General features: G+C 56.1%; 1 protein-coding gene across 1 annotated transcript; it reads left to right on the top strand.

Annotated features, from left to right (window-relative positions):
• Positions 1-2,624: 2,624 nt before the first annotated feature.
• Camk2n1 (calcium/calmodulin dependent protein kinase II inhibitor 1) lies at positions 2,625-4,499 on the top strand. Its single transcript, XM_046468686.2, has 2 exons — positions 2,625-2,873; positions 4,318-4,499. The coding sequence occupies exons 1-2, from the start codon at positions 2,708-2,710 to the stop codon at positions 4,386-4,388; spliced, it is 237 nt and encodes a 78-aa protein (XP_046324642.1). The 5' UTR covers positions 2,625-2,707; the 3' UTR covers positions 4,389-4,499.
• Positions 4,500-16,197: the final 11,698 nt, after the last annotated feature.

Raw genomic sequence — 16,197 nt, forward strand, 5'->3', positions numbered from 1 at the left:
CTCTTTGTACCTTGAGAGGTATTTTATTTTGAGAAGCAAGGTGGAGAATGGCTGTAAAGATGCTTTGGGGGAAAAACAGCCTAATACAAATGTAAGAGCTTCTTGTGACTTTATCATCCTGCTTGCTATGCTCTTGCTTTCTCTTCCAGCATTTGGCCTTGAAGCCAACCTGGAAGCAGATGCTTGGTAGAGCCTTAATGAATGGAGACAGGTTGCTGTGCAGCAGAGCAGAGGTGACCTGGAGACCTGCTGCTCCTGCCATGGACAAGTCATGGGATTTGGGGCTAGCCCCAACCCTCTTGGCTTCTGCTCCCCACATGAAAATTACAGGGTTGGGCTAGGTAATCTCTAGGGATCCTCCCCCTCAGATGGCTCTGAAATGACAAGGAGTGAAGTGCTACTGCTCTTTCTCACCCATTAAGTGATTTCTAAGTGTTTATTGCTCGTCCACTCTCAGCCAGCCTCATTTCACTTTCCCCCTTATTACTGCCGGGAAGGGCAAGGCACCTCAGGCAGCTAGCTAGCCAGGCGTGTGCCCCATCTTACAGCTGAGGCTGTGGAATTTCAGAGAGGATAGATGATTTGCCCCAAGTCTCACAATTAGCAAATGTCAGGGCTGGGATTCAAACACAGGTCATGGGTCAAACCCAAAGGTCGTGCTTATCCCATCTGCCACATTGCCTGGCTTCCCTCTCCTCCCCAGGAGCTCTGGCCTCTGGAAGCCAGCCAGTCCTTTAACAGGGTTTGGCTCCTTTCAGGTTGTCTTTACTCCACAGACCATTAAACGGCCACCCACTTTTCCCTCCAGTCAGGTCCCACCAGAGTTCTAACTATGGAGGGGAGAGTGAGGCTGACGGTGCTCTTTCACGGTCAACCTCTTGCAGTTTGAGCCAGGTGAGAGTTCACCTGGCGACCTGGATGTGTTTCTAGCAGGTTGCGTGACCTTGGGCTGGTTGCCCCTGTACAAGATTAGGCCGGTTCTGCTGAGCAGTGCGGGTCTCTGGGGGGAGAGCAGGTGCTGCTGGCTCCGGGCGAGGATAATGAGCGCTCCTCACGCACCTTGCTCCCTCAGAGTTACCATCTGCTTGGCAGATGCGCCTCCCAGGCCTCTGGGGTTGTCCCACTCTCCCCCATGGGATAGAGGAGCCTACTCCTCGGCTCAGGCCATAGTCTCTTGCCAGGGTTCATGGTTGTTGCTGGAAAGGAGGTCCCCGGGGGCAGAGTAAGGCAGGCCCGGGACGTCCCCGGCGGAGAAAGGAGGCGCCGAAAGTCGGGCAACCCGGGCAAGCCCGGCCTAATGAGGCGCTCCCCTCTCCTGCCGGAGGCGGGGCTGCCTTCCCTCCCCCTCCTCCCACCCGAGGCCCCGCGGGAGCCCGGCGTCGCGGGGCAGGGTGGGGGGAGCAGGGCCTTCAGGGCCTACGCAGTGGACCCGGGGCCGGGGGTGAAGTTCTAGCCGCTGAGGGGTGAAGGTCTGCAGTGGGGCTCAAGTGTGGTAGGGGACCAGGACGAGGGAGGCTCTGTCCGTGTGTCGCCCCGGTGCTCTCGGATCTTTTGCCCTGGCCTCTGGCCTCCAGGGAGGTCAGTATCGGATCCGCGTCCTTCCCCGCCTGTGCATCGCGGGTCCTCTCCCCGCAGCTGCCCTCAGGAGGCAAAGCTGGGGCTGGCGGGGCTCGGAGCCGGCGCGCACCGGCTCGGGGCCGGGTAAACACCCGGAGGGAGGGGCGCGGGCCGGGGCGGGGCGCACCGGGCCCGCCGCGCGGGCGGGACAGCGGGTGCTGGGGGCGGGGGCAGGAAGCCAGCGCGGCCCCGTGACGTCGCTCGGCTTCCAGGGATCTCTCCCCCGGCCCGCGGGTCCCCTCCTCCCCGCCCTCCTCCCGCGCCTCGCTCGGCGCCGCGGCCGGCATTTCTGGTTCGCAGCTCGCTGGCTGGCTCCGCGGCCCCTGCCTCCTTCTCCCGCTCTCCTCCCTCTTTCCCTCTCCGACCCTCTCTTTCCCTCCCGCTCCCTCTCCTCCCCGGTCTCTTCCCTCTGCCTTTCCGCTCTAGATCTAGCCCCCCCCGTTTTCTCTTTCTCTCCTTCCTCTCCCCCCCTCTCTCTGTCTCCCTCTTTTGCTTCCCCTGCCTTCCTTTCTCTCTGTCTCTGTTTTTCTCCCTCTCCCTCTTGGTTTCTCTCCCCCTCCCTCCCTCCGGGTTTCCTCCCCCCGCCCTCCCTCCTCCCCTCCCCCTCCGCCCCTCGCAGCCCCGCGGCTTGCAGCTCCCCAGTCAGCCTCTCGGATCCAGCGCCGCCGCCCGCACCAGCCGCAGGACCGGCCCGCCCGGCTCCCCGGGTGCGCCCTCCTGGGTCCCGCGCCCTCCGGGCTCGCAGGGACACCCTCCTCCCTCCCGGCTCGCGGCCCCGCCCGGCCGGCCCCCGCCCAGCGCCCCAGAGCGCCGAGGATGTGAGTCCTGCTCTCCTCGGCCGGAGCAGCAGCCACTCGCGCGCGGAGCCCGAGCGCAGCGCAGCGCAGCTGCGGGCGCTCGTTGGGTCGCTCGCGCCGGCTGCGCGCTCTTGCCCTAGCGGTGTCCCCCAGCCTCTCGCCGGCGCCGCCGCCGCCGCAGCCCGCGGGCCGACCCCGGCCGGCCGCCCCCGGCCCCAGCGCCGCTGACCCTGTCCGCCGCGGGCGGGGACGCGGGCGGAGGTGGTGCCGCCGCGGAGCCCCCGGACGCGACCATGTCGGAGGTGCTGCCCTACGGCGACGAGAAGCTGAGCCCCTACGGCGACGGCGGCGACGTGGGCCAGATCTTCTCGTGCCGCCTGCAGGACACCAACAACTTCTTCGGCGCCGGGCAGAACAAGCGGCCGCCCAAACTGGGCCAGATCGGCCGGAGCAAGCGGGGTGAGTTCTCAGTCCCTTCCCCGACACCTCCTTCCTTCTTCCGGCGCTGCGGCCTGGCGGAGGCTTGCAGGGGTCTCCCGAACACCAGAGCCTGTTCGAACCGGATGGAGTCCCCTCCCGCAGAATTGGGGGATCCCGCACTGCGGGTCGGGTTGGGGCAGACCAAGGGTAGGCGTCCCCCTCAGTTGGATCCCGAGTGGGGTCCACCGGGGGCGTGGCGGCCTTTAGCTGCGGCGGAGGCCGAAGGGTTATACCCGCTCCCCACCCGCGTCAAAGTTTGCTTTTTTATTTCTCACCCCCCTTCTTTTGCGCAGTGGAGTCGCAGCTGCGCTCGCTGTACTGTCCTGGGGGAAGGTCCCAGGGTCCCCCAAGGAACGGCGTGGGAAACCGCGTAGGGGAGGCTCCCACTCCTGCCGCGGTGGCTAGGGGCACTCGGGTCGCACGGGCTTTCGTGTTAGTTGGTAAAGGGAGCTGGTGGGGAGTTGCCACGGCTCGGCGCTCGGCTCGGGAGCTGGAGAAACCCCAGTGAGACCGAGACGCCGGGAGGTTCCGAGAGGAGCTCCAGAGACGCGGGGACAGGAGGTTGCCCGACGGCTGTCAGGAGAGACTGAGACGTAGCGGTGGACGGGAGCGGGTACGCGGGACAACGAGGTCGGCTGAGAGCCGGGGACAAAGCTCTGGGGGCAGCTGCAGCGGGAGAGCCGGAGCCTGGGACGCAGGTCTCGGGAGGACGGGGAAGCAGTGTAACAATGAGCGTGAGCGGCACCCCTGACGTAGAGACCCCGAGATCTCAAGAGGCGACCGTCGCGCCGAGGGACTGAGAAAGCCTCGGCTAGGTCGAGATGGTGAGAGAGGCAGAGCCCCGGGCAGGCGGCGAAGGAAGACTGTCCTTTGCAGCCACCCGGAGAGTCAAGGGCTGGAGGCCGCCGGCCCAGGCCAGGACCGAACCCTCCGCCAGCTCTCTCGCGGTGGGAACCGGCCCTGGCGTCCCCTCCTGGCTCTTCCGCACCTCCGCACTCAGCCTTGGCCACGCGCTCTGCGCTGGGGACATCCGCGGGGGGCTCAGAGCCTCGGAGACCCGGGGCTCCCACTCCTCTCCCTTCTCTGCGAAGGAGCCTCCTTTCTCAATAATATGCACCGGGTGGGGGAAGGACGCGGCCAGAGCGCTCGCTGGCTGCAGCCGGCTGCTGCGTTCGCGACCTCTCGGCTTCCTTTTTTGCACCATTCAGCTGGCACCCAGCATGGGGGGCGGGGGTAGCGCAGTTTAGAGCCTGGCTGTAAAGGGTCCCTAGGCAGCCTCCGAGGAGGAGGGGGCTGTCTCACCCGGCAGTGAGCCCTCCTCCCTCTCCCTCTCCCCCCTCCCTACTTGGCGGCACACGAAACATCTAAGACCCCTGGCAGGGCCCAAGCGTGCTCACCTCTCTTTTCCCCCCCTTTTTTGCAGTTGTTATTGAAGATGATAGGATTGATGACGTGCTGAAAAATATGACCGACAAGGCACCTCCGGGTGTCTAACTCCCCCAAAGACAATGAGTTAAGGGAAAGAATAAGAACCGCGGCGGGAGCAGTTATTGGCAAAAAGCATGAAAAAGAGAAAGCACTTTGCAATTTATTACTAGCTTGCTACCCACGATGAAATCAACAACCTGTGTCTCCTGTCAGGCCGGCCTGGAGACAGATGAGGCGTGTGGAGGAGGAGGAGGAGGAGGAGGAGGAGGAGGAGGAGGAGGAGGAGGAGGAGGCGGCGGCTCTGGGCTCCTCTGCAAAAATAAAAATAAAATACATAAAATTAAAAAAATTAAATCACTATATACACATATAAAGAAATAAAAAAGAAGTCTCAGTTGCAGCTATTTGTCAAATTAATATCTATTTCTTTTTCTATACCGTGAATATTGCGCAATTATAGATCTGGATTTTGAACCACTTAACGAAGCGGCAACACCGGATGAGGTGTTGGTATTCTTCGCTGATTTGGCTGTTCCCAATGTTTACATTATTTAATCTTGCAAAAATGATTCTGTGCACTTGGATGTGAAATGCTGTCTAGTTTTATTTTTTTATGTTGTTAACTTTGGATGTACAAAAAAATCAGAAAATGATCTCTGTAGATACTGTTTTATTTTGGTCATCTTTTGAAGTTATCAGGAATGTGTTTAAAACAAGAAGATAACTTTTCTAAGGAATGATACATAGAAAGGATCCTTGTCTTATTTTAAAATGAATTGTAAAGCTTGTGTTTCTTTGTTGCTGCAAGCTATTTGCCCAAGTTAATGCAAATGGACACATTTTATATGTCAGAAAAAAACAAACACGAAAAACAAAGAAAAAAAAATGCTTGAGCTTTTTCTAACCTCCCCGCTGCAGTCTGTTGTTTGAGCCGCCTGTTTTTTTCTCTAATATTGTGTCAGTTTATTCTCTCTAATGGACTGTAAAAAAAAAAAAATGTAATCACAAGAGTGCCAAATATCTTGAAATGCCAAAAGGCATTTTGTTTCCTTCCTTTTCCCTGTGCTCTGAGTCCACATAAAGGAATGCTTGGAGTCTTCTGTTATTTATAGGGATTCTCTAAGGCACAGCAGCTGCCTGTTTTGCATGGTATTTGCAAAAATGCCTCTTGCGTGAGGAATCTTTTACCATTTTTTGTTTGCAACTTTGGACCTCAAGAGGTTTCCCCTCCCTTTCTTTCCTGGTTCCTTATTTTCTTAAATTGGATATTCTGTATGTTGCACCTTGAACCAGCACACAGGGCTATTTCTCCAATGTACAATAAAATTACCGTTCCTGTGTCTCTCTCCTCTCTTTCCTCCACTTTGGTTCTGAGGGACTTGCTGTCAATTTGCTGGTTGCAGTCCGGAAGGAAAGGATGGTGGTTTTGGCTTGTGAGGCAAAAACACATTGTGGGGGGTCCTCTGGGGGGCACTGTGGGTAGCCTCCTGTGGGAGGGAAGATGGGCTGAATGGGCAAGTCCTTACCCAAAGGACAAGTTCACTCCATTTTAAATTTGCAGGCTGAATTCTCTGCTTCCCCAAGGCCTCTGCCATCCTTGGATGGTGAGGAGAGGATGGCTGGCAGGCAGGCAGCCTTGTTTAGAGTGGTGCTTAGAGGGTGTCAGACTCATTCAGATCCCAGCTCTATGAACTTGAACACGCTGTCAAATCTTCAAGTCTCAGTTGCCTAATCTGTCAAGTGGGGATAAGTCAGCACCAACTTCATAGGGTGGAGGGGAGCAGGAACGACACTCAGCATGCAGAAGCATTCAGTGTTGGGTCAATCTATGTCCACTTAACGGGTCACTGAGGGCCACCTGTCCTCCAAGGCAGGGCTGAGGATGAGCTTAGCTCTTTCTCTGCACCTTCACCTTCCAGAGCTCCTTGGTCCTTGCATGAGGATGAGCCCAGTCACCCCTTCCCGAGGCTTGTTACGAAAACATCCCAGCCTCTCAGGGGCAGTTCACGGTTGTGGGTCAGGCCTCTGGAGCAAGAGGCTTTGGGAAGAAAGGCCAGGAGATTTTTCTCCTGGCTGTTTCACATCCAGAAACCCCAGTGCAGGGAGCTTTTAATGTGTTTGTTATGAAACTGTCAGCCGAGGAGTCACAACACAGCTCACAGTGACAGGAGCCTCAGTGTGACTCAGACATCAGGTAACAGTCCCCAGGAGGGGGTGAGAAGAAGGGGCTGCAGGGGCCCATGGGGGAGGGTGATGTCTCATCCCCCTTCTCAGGCAGTGGAGGCCCCCCGGCCTTAGCTTCCAGCCCAGGGTTCCTCTGAGCTGCGGTTAAGAGGACACCGGGGAAGCTGGAGCTGGCAGGCCAGCGGGGTGACTGGTTGGGAATGCCAGCTTGGTTTCCCCAGCCACATGACCCTCCTCTTGACCCTGGCTCTCTTCCCTGCTGACCCTGGGCACCTCCAATGCCTTGGAGCTGAGGGTCTTTAGGTACTAAGGAGCATACCGATCCTCTGCTTTTTCCCCCTGGAAGTCCCAGGGGTGCTGCCTGGAGAGTTAGGGGCAGGGCCAACCTTCAGTTTGGACATCGGTTGTCCAGCAGGGGCAGGAGCCACTTGAGAAGATTCAAAAAACAGTTTCGGTCCATGCCCAGGTTGCTGCCCCTGACCACCTGATTCAAGCACAGTGCAATTACTGAGTTCTTTCCCACACCACAGCCCCAGCAACCCTGGAAACCCAGAGGGACTGACTGCCTTCAGCTAGTTAAAAAGTTGAGGCCCCAGAGGGGCTAAAAGGACCACACAGCCTCCACCTGAATTTTCCTGTATATCAGGCTCCCACCAGTGGCATGAAGAGGCACTATTATTACTCTGTTTATACAGTGGGAGGCAGGGCTCAGAAAGGGTAAGTAACTAGTGTGAGGTGACTCAGTATGATGCAGAGGAAGCACTGGAACGCAGAGCCATCTGACCCCAAACCCAGGCTCAGACCCAGCTGCAACCATGTCCTTCAGCCCTTAGAGGTCCTTTTGTTGGTTGTTGTCTAGAAGCCCTGGCCATCTCTGTCATTCTGTACAACAGAGGAGTGTGTCGGGGTGGGCTGGGGTGGGGGCAAGTCTTGGATATGGTCAGTTATGCCTGGAGCTGTCCTCTGCTGGGAAGGGGGCAGCTCGGGAGCCCTGGGCCATGGCTGCGGGTCCATTTTAATAAGTGATATATTAAACGGGACCTGCTGGAGGCTGCCCCATCAGTGACCACAGGTCCCCTGCCTGGGAAGACAAAGAGTCTACCTTTCTCTGTGTCTCTATTCAGCCAAAGGGAATATAAATCTTTTAAGCAGACTGTAACATCGTGTGAACATTTGTTGGGAAGGCCCTTTAGGGACTGGACAGATATCAAATTATACCAAGCACAGGACATATTTGAAATATCTGAATAGGTAGCAATCAATATGGAAAAGGCTATTAAAAGAGCAAGATGGGGGAGGGGATCTCTAAACACTCAAGCCTCCTCTGGAGCACCCAGGGCTGCATGCTGCTAAGAAGCAAACGTCTCCCTGGATTCTGCTTGCATGGTCTGTCCAGGGTGCTGGCCTGAAGGAATATCAAGAAGCACTTCTAAGGTGGAAATGGGCAAACTGAGTTTTAAAACAAAGAGACTTAAAAATGACAATTGTCTGCAGGCTGCAGACAAAGGAACGAGCATGGGGTGCCTCTTGGAGAGCAGGGCCTGGGCGAAGGCTCTGGTCTAGGGGAAGGGGACAGATGTTGAGGGGGCAGTGAGTGGATTTGGGGCTAATATAACTTGGATTTAAAAACTCTACCCTATACTTTCTAGTTGTGACTCGGGAGTATTTCTTAAGCTCTCGGGGTCTCTGTTTCTTCTACAAAATGGAGTTGATGATCCTCACGATGGGAGCAGCTTGCACCTCCTCCACCTGAGGTCAGGTACACAGTAAATGGTGGCCACCAATGTGAACAATGAGAAGCGCCTGCTGTGTGATATCGTCCTGTCCCTGGGGTGCCTTCCCCCCGGCGGCACAGCACCTAGGACCTGGCAAACAGTTCTGACTCCAAGAAGCTTCTTTGCAGATAGTTTTTGGCATCTGGACTGAGGGACCGTGGTGGCCCTTTGAGGTTGGAAGGTGGGAGTTTGGATGAGGACATAGGGAATGTTTTGGGAGGGCCAGTCTGCCTCTCATTATCTCCACACTCCTAAGGAAATCCCTCTGCTTGCTCTCCAAAGGCAGTGTCCAGGAACTGTGTCCAGTGTCCAGGAAGTGGCCTGCCCTCTTCCCACCAGACTGCGGAACTCTTTCCCTGTGGATGGAGAGTGGGAGGGAAGCTCTTCCTGGCCTGGCAAGGGCTGAGCTTGGCTTTCTGCTTGGATCCCTTCCTTCCACCGACCTCTTCCAGTTTCATTCATTTGACAAACATTGATTGAGCACCTGCTGTGTGCCTGACACCACAATAGTGAACAAAATGCCCCCCCCCCCCGGGCTTGAAAATGATCCTATTTCTTATGGAAGTGGAGATTGAGATCTGGGGGTTTGGACACCCCCAAAATCAGCAGCTCAGATTCTTAGTGCTGGCAAAAAGAAGGAACCAAAAGTCTTGGGGACTGCCTGAAATGCAAACCTGTGATCCATTTAAAACCTTGTTATTCTAGAATGGGTTTAGGTGTACAGAAAAGCTGTGGAGATGGTGGAGAGTTGCCGTGCACGACGACCCAGTTTCTTCTGTTGTTTACAATCGTGGCACATTGTCACGATTAAGGAGTCCCCATGGGCACATTCCTATGAACCCCACTGTCTATTCAGATTTTAGTAGCTTGTACCTATTGTCCTTCCTTGCGGGGGATTCTACCTAAAATACCACACAGCATCTGTCACCAGGCCTGAGGCTCCTCTGGGCCGTGTCCATTTCTCAGACTTGCCTTATTTTAGGGGGACACTTGAGAGGCATTTTACGTCCTCCACTCTGGTTTGTCTGATGCTTTTCTCAAGGTTCACCTGGGGTTTGGGGTTTGGGGAGGAAGACCATGGCGGGGACAGGCCATTCTCAGCACATCATATCAGGAGCACACGCTACAGACATGACTCATCACAGGCGATGCTCCCTTTTACCAGCCAGCCTGGAGTGGTGCTTGTCAGATTTCTGTATTGCTAAGTGACTCTTCTTGCTCCCTTTCCATACAGTGCTCTTAGAAGGAAATCATTATGCTAAGCCCACACTTAAGAAGCAGGGAATTCTGCTCCTCCTCCTTCAGGGAGAAATACCTCCATAAATTATTTGGGATTCTTCTGCACAGGCGATTGGAGTGACCCATTTTTCAGTGGTTCGATCTTTGCCCCTGTGTTGAGCAAACTCCCTGTGGTTTAGATGTAATCATGCATTGGGGGGAAGAGGGTGGGGTAGGGGGGATGGGGGGTGAACAGGACCCTAAACATCCACAACGCCCAAGGTACTGCCTGGTGACAGATAGATGGAGCCTTACTGAGAGAGAGAGACAGAGAGAGAGAGAGAGAGAGAGAGAGAGAGAGAGAGAGAGATAGATATTAAAAAATTAATAAAAGCAACTTCCTGTGGGGGAACTGTCACCCTGGTTAGAAACTGTGCAGAATTTTTTCCTTGGAAACCTTCAGGCAGCTGCTCTGGTTTATAAAATCTGCCTATTGGAGGGAAGGGGGGGGGGAGAGACTGTCATTATTCCAGCAACAGAGATTCTCTCAAACTGTCGGCAAAAACAAATCCCCAGTGGCAGGGTCACCGAGGAAACCTGGCAATTGGGCTGGAGCTTGTGGGGTAGCCCTTGGGGACAGAGATCCTGTGTCCGAAGCCCCTCCCCAGAGGGACCAAGAGTCCCAGAAATCCAGCCCCTGAGCCTCTCCCACCCCCACCTCGCTAGCGCTGGCCCATCCGTGCGCCTCAGGTCTGGGGTGAGGATTTGGCCCACCTTGCTGGCCTCACATTGGAGGGATTTGTCCCCAAGCCCGGGGAAGTAGACTCCCCTGGAGCCCAGAGAATGGTCTTTGACCCAGAAACAGCTGTTTCGAGGACAAAGGGTCACCGAGGGGGAGGGAAGTCAGGGAGGACGGGATGAGGGAGGAGGGGAACCCGGGAAACGTGCCATGGGAAATCCTACCAGAAAGGCCCTGGGACCGGGTGCGACTGGGGGCGGGGCGGGGCGGGGCCGGGCAGCGGCGAGGGAAGGACACGGTCGGGGGAGCGGGTGTCCCGTCAGCGGGCCGACGGCCGAGAGCTCCAGGCACTTGCTTTGGGAGGGTGTTTGGTAGAAGACGCAGAGTAATTGATTAATTAAATCCATATTCATTCACCAACTCTCTGGCGGGCGTGGAGGGGCGGTCCGCGAGCTTGGCCCTGGGGGACCCGGCGGCTACCCGCGAGGCCTCTTCCGGTTCAGGGACCTCACTGCCTGGCCGGTGACCTTTCAATGACTGTGAACTTGAAGAGGGGCGGGGGGGGGGGGCGGGGGGCCCCACAGGAAGCGTAGGCAACCCTTGGGGCAACCCCAATAGCAGGCCTCCAGCATCCACCCTGGGCCACTGCGTTCCAGCCCCAGGTCGGCCAGCGGCAGGCGGTGTGACCCGCGGCACCCGCAGGTCTCCGGGACTCGGTTTCTCAGCGGGGACAGTTTGCACCGGCCCTGGCTACAGACCAGTAACGGTCTGCACTTTGGGCGTTTAGATCATTGACTTTGCACACAACCCTATAACGCAGTTACACGATTGTCACCCCAGCTAAGGGACACTGAGGCTCAGAGCGGCAAGGTCACCTGCCTGAGGCTGTCCCACAGCTGCAAAGTGCGGGGGCTGGGATTCCGTGGTCCCAGTCGCTCCCATATAAGGCGGGGTCACGGCCGATGCTTCCCTGCGCGCCCGGCAGCCCAAGCCCCCGGTGCAGGGACCGGAGTCGGAGAGCGTCCTCCCGCGGGGGAGGGGAGGCCGCCGAGCCGGCTGCCCGTGAACCCTGGACCAGGCCAGCTGGTTGCCATGGAGACCGCTGGGCGGAGGCGGCCGACAGCCGGGTTGCCCCGCGGGGCAGTTCCGGGGAGCTGGCTCCCTCCCTGGGAGGGCGTGGCACCCGGGCGACACCTGGGGCTGCGTTTTCCTGGCAGCCGGAGCCGCCAGAGTTCTGCCGTCTGAACCCGGAAGACCACAGTCCCCTGCAGCCGTCTGAGCCTCCTCCACCTGAACTCCATCCCCCACGCACGGCGCTATCTCAGTTCATCCGCGTGAATTATTTACTGTGTCTGGCGGCCTCCCGCCCGCGGGCCTCCCTCCGCCCTCCCTGCCCCCGCGGCGTCTTCACATCCTGGTTCTCTGTCCCCTGTTTCCTCACTATTCAAGAAGTTCCAGTGACAGGCCCTAGGGGAACCTAAGGGAAGGTGCTATCCCCACTCTCCAGCCTTCACCTGGAATCCTGGTCCTTGAAGCAGAGAGCACTGGGGTGGGAGCTAGGGGCACTGCTCCTCTGCTTAGGTCCCCTATGACCCTCAGCTTCCTCCTCTGTGAGGGTACTGATTAAATCCCACCAGGTATCAGGGAGGTGTGGTGGGTATATGAGCACAATATTATCATTACGTGTGTTTTAATTTTTACTGTGTGCCCCGGTGATAATTGTTCTGCATGTTTTCTAATTTAATTCTCTCAGCAATTGTATCAATCAGGGCCACTCTAGATTATCCCCATTTCACAGAGGAATGAAACTGAGGCCCAGAGGGGACAAGTAACCTGTTCTTAGGAAGGAGCAGAAGTAGAAACTGAACCCAAGTCTAGCTCTCAGGTCGTTTTTTTGTTTTTATTTTGTTCTTTAAATTATTTTTTTATTTTTTTAGTTATCAATGGACCTTTATTTTATTTATTTATATGCAGTGCTGAGAATTGAACCTAGTGCCTCACACGTGCTGGGCAAGTACTCTACCACTGAGCCACAACCCCAGTCCCACGGGTGTTTTTAATCCACTTGTCTGGGTGGTGTTACCTCCTTAGCATCCCTAGGTACCTGAGGCCACTTGGACACCAGTCACATCCGTGACAGCCAAATGCATAAAGACCCAGCCCTGAGTGCCTGGCCCTGTGCTGGGTGCTGAGTCTGTCCCAGCCCTGCGCTCAAGTTCTTCAGTCTGTAGTTGGGGGTGGGACCCCAGGAGGAGGAGAGGACGGATGTGCTCCGAACTAGTTACACAGATGGAGAGACCCTGTTGTGATGAGGGCTGGGCATGGACTGTGTGTTCTGGGGAGGGAGCCAGTGGGATTTCAGCCCACCTTGGAGGGGAGTGAGGGGGGCCCTCTTGGTGTAGACGCGACCAAGTAGGGACAGAGATGAGCAAGCTTGGGTTTGCTTGAGAAAGGTGGGTCCTCTGGAGAGTAGTGGGAACAAGGTATTTCAGGGGGTATTTGGGTTGGAGAGAAGAAGGCTGGGGTCAGACCATGGGGGGTTCTTGAAATAGGAGTGCAAGGGTCCATTTGGAGCAGTGTCTGAGCCTCCAGGGGACTTTGGCAAGGTCTGGAGTCATTTCCGGTTTTCGCACTGTGTGGGAGGGGTAGAGCCCTTGGCTTCTTGTGTGCAGAGGCCCGGATGACGGATGACGATAGGAACCATCCCCCAGAGCAGACACTTTGACTTCTGCACTTTGGCACCACTCCCACGGTGGACGGTCCAGCCCACGGTGTACTCAGGCTAAGAAATCCTGTTTCAGGGTCTGGTGATGGTGAGATTTGAAATGAGTTACAACCTCTCACGCCTCGGCCCCTCCTCTCTAAAATGAGCTGATTATAACAGCTAAAGCTGAAGGAAGCTGCCACCTGTTCATACTCACTGAGTGTAGTTAAAATACCCCACATCTACCATCTCGCCGGCTCCTGACTGCCCAGGGAAGAACACTACACCACAGCTCAACATCTGCCGGCTGTGTGAATGGCCAGGCCCTGTGCTGAGCTTTTCTATAGATTAGTTTATTCTGTGCTCTTGATGACTCTGTGAGGCAGGCACTGTTGTATTCCCCACTTAATAGGTGGGGAAACAGAAGCATAAGATGATGCTCCCTGAGGACAATCTGTCTTGTTTGTTGCCATCTCTAGAATAGCATCTAAATATTTGTTAAGAAGAAAAATAAGAATCCCTCCATGAGCTTCACTGATCTCCTGAAATTATGAAGAAATGAAGGCACAGAAAGGTCGAGGGTCTTGTCTGGAATCACACAGCAGGAACTTCCCTCTTGCTTTCTGGCTGAGGTCTTGGGGAAAGCCCCTGGGCAGATTCTCTGGGCAGCTGGAGCCTGACTGTGCTCCTACCACTGGCAGAGAGGGGCTGAGGGCTGTGGGGGCATTTCTGAGATTCCAGAGGGTGTGCCAGGCTGGGTTCTTCCTGGGATCCGGCTGAGCTGGAAAGGATTGCATCTTGGTGTCTGACCACCCTGGGAGCTCAGGGTGTTTCGTCCCTGGGATTGGACTCGTCCACTCCCGTGATGACTCCCGTGATGAATGTGGAGAGATTTCAGATATAACCCAACCCTAGTCCTGACCTCAGGGAACACAGTGGCCAGGTGTTCCGGGCTCCCTGGATTCCTGTGCTCTCCATCAAAAGAATCAGATACAGCCACAACTGCGATGGGAACAGGACCCTGCGGTGGGACTTTGGTTGGAGCAGAAGGGAGACGTGGCATTGAGCTAGAATGTGTCTAGCTGGCTCTGGACAATGATCGGAGCCAGCTCTCCTTCCTGGGTAAGGTCTGCAGGTGGGGACCAATGTCTAGGGATTTTAAGTGGCTTTGGGCATGTTTTCTAAGGTGTCCTCTTTGCAGGTCCTGGGCACACGTTTCAACCTGAAGGGCAGTGGTTACTCTGTGGCTAATGCCACACCTCTCCCTGGAGAATCATCTCGGCCCGTGCTAAGGGCTCAGCAGTGCCCAGAGGACGCGTGGCGGGAGGTTGGTGTGGAAGAGAACACAAATCATGGGAATAACAAGTGAAGGGGCCTGGGAATGGGCTATTTTCGTGGCTCCTCAGCAGTTTGTCCTTTATGTTGTTTGTCCTTGGAGAGTCATGGCAAGGGCATCCTGTCCTTCGTGATGTCCCAGGTTTCCGAGGCTGATGGTGCATCTGAGAGTGAGCGAGCGCCGGCCGAGGCAGAGGCACGTGCCCTGCTCTGCAGAGCTGACTAGCCATGACCTAGGGGTCCCTGGCTATCACAGGGCACGGGGAGGGCCAGCATGGTCTAAGGCAGTCATGGCAGCGTCTGTGCAGTCCACATGCTACCTGCTTTGGGGACGCTTCTCAGCAAGGCCCCCCAGCAGAGGTTGTGTCTCTGTTGTCACCCTATCGAGGGTTAGAGATGTGGCCTTGGGTCTGAGATTCCCACGGGGAGGCTGAGGACCAGCAATTCTTCCTGGTCTCTTGGACACCTCTGTTAACCTGAGCCCTCAGCCCACAGCCCGCAAATGACCAGGGTTATCATTCTGCTGTGAAATGGAGTCATGACCCCCAGCCTCGGAGGATGGCTGGAAAGATGGAAGTAATAAGGGAACCCCCGTCCCTCATAGTGCTCAGGAAATAGCAAGTTATTTCCTGGAATTCCCCGGGGATCCATCTTCAAGTCTGAGCTTTGGGCCAAGCCTGGGATAAGGGTGTCATGGAGGGTAGTAGAGGGGGGATCCAAGGTAGGCAGAGCCTTGCAGGGGGCTTCTAAGGACTGCCATCAGTGCTGAGGGTCCCTTCCTATCATGCTGGGCCACCTTTGGGCTGTAAAAGGGGTGTTGTGACACCATGCCCCAGGGGAGGGCATGGTGTGGCATGTGTTCCCATTCTCTAAACAGGGATGACTAACAGGTTAGAAAGGAGATGGCGCATGGTCTGCACCGCCAGCCTCATTTCCCTCCACTTCTCCCTGGGCCCACACCCCCTGACCGCACCGTTCTTTCCAGAAGGTGGCACTTTGACCTCTGCCCTTTGGCATGTGTGCTTTATGTCCTTCTCTCCGCCTCCTGCTCTTCCCTTGCAGGCATCAGCCCGGACAGCACCTCCTCCAGGAAGGTGCCTGATGCCTCCCCCTGTCCAGCACTCATCCCTGGGTGTCCATGCTGGTCTGTCCTCTGCCATCAGGCCATGTTGTCCCCCAGGGCAGCTGTGGAGCTCCCTCTCTTGTTTGTCTCCATATCCCCAGGGCTTCCCACAAACGCCAGGCTCCTAGCAGTCCCCGCAGGGAATGCAGCTGTGATGTGTTAGAATAACAACAGCCCCTTGCCTGTGTGGTTTTCCAGTTCCCAAAGCCTCTGGAAGCACCTCTCACCTGATCCCCACAGGAAGCTTGCTGTGGAGGTGGGGAGGGTTAGGAGTGCTGCCAGGTGGGCGGGGCCTGCTGCCCACCTTCTCTGGCTCTGCAGTTGTAGCTGTATCTGTGATATATTTGGTTCCGAGTGGGAGTCTCCTCAGAGCTGATTCCAGGCGCTCTGTCTCAGGGGGTGGCGGGGAGAAGGCCAGGATTTTTGCTTTCAAGGCTCAGTGAGGAGCTGGGCCCGTTTTGCACGGTGGTCCTGATGGTGTGCGTTCCCAGGAGGGCAAACCGCAGAGGCCCGTGGCTCTTCTCAGTGAGGGTTCACTCACCGCTGTGCTGAGGAAAACTCAGGGAAAAAATATCCCAAATATTCCAAACAGGGGAATGACTGAGTCAACTGTCGTCTGTCCACTTGGAGTAGCCGGCGACCCTTTAAAATCATGTTTCAGGGGCTGTTGTTCAGCAGCAGCGCGTTTACCTAGCGCACATGAGGCCTTGGGTTTGGTCCAAAATAATGGTTCAGCAGCTCCTGCCATAACATGGGAAAGCACATTTGTCATATAGGGAAAAAAGGAATATATAAGT

The sequence above is a fragment of the Marmota monax genome, unplaced genomic scaffold, assembly GCF_021218885.2.
Source record: "Marmota monax isolate L192 unplaced genomic scaffold, Marmota_monax_Labrador192_F-V1.1 WCK01_AAM20220418_F8-fsc00008, whole genome shotgun sequence".
In the NCBI taxonomy this organism is placed as follows: Eukaryota; Metazoa; Chordata; class Mammalia; order Rodentia; family Sciuridae; genus Marmota; species Marmota monax.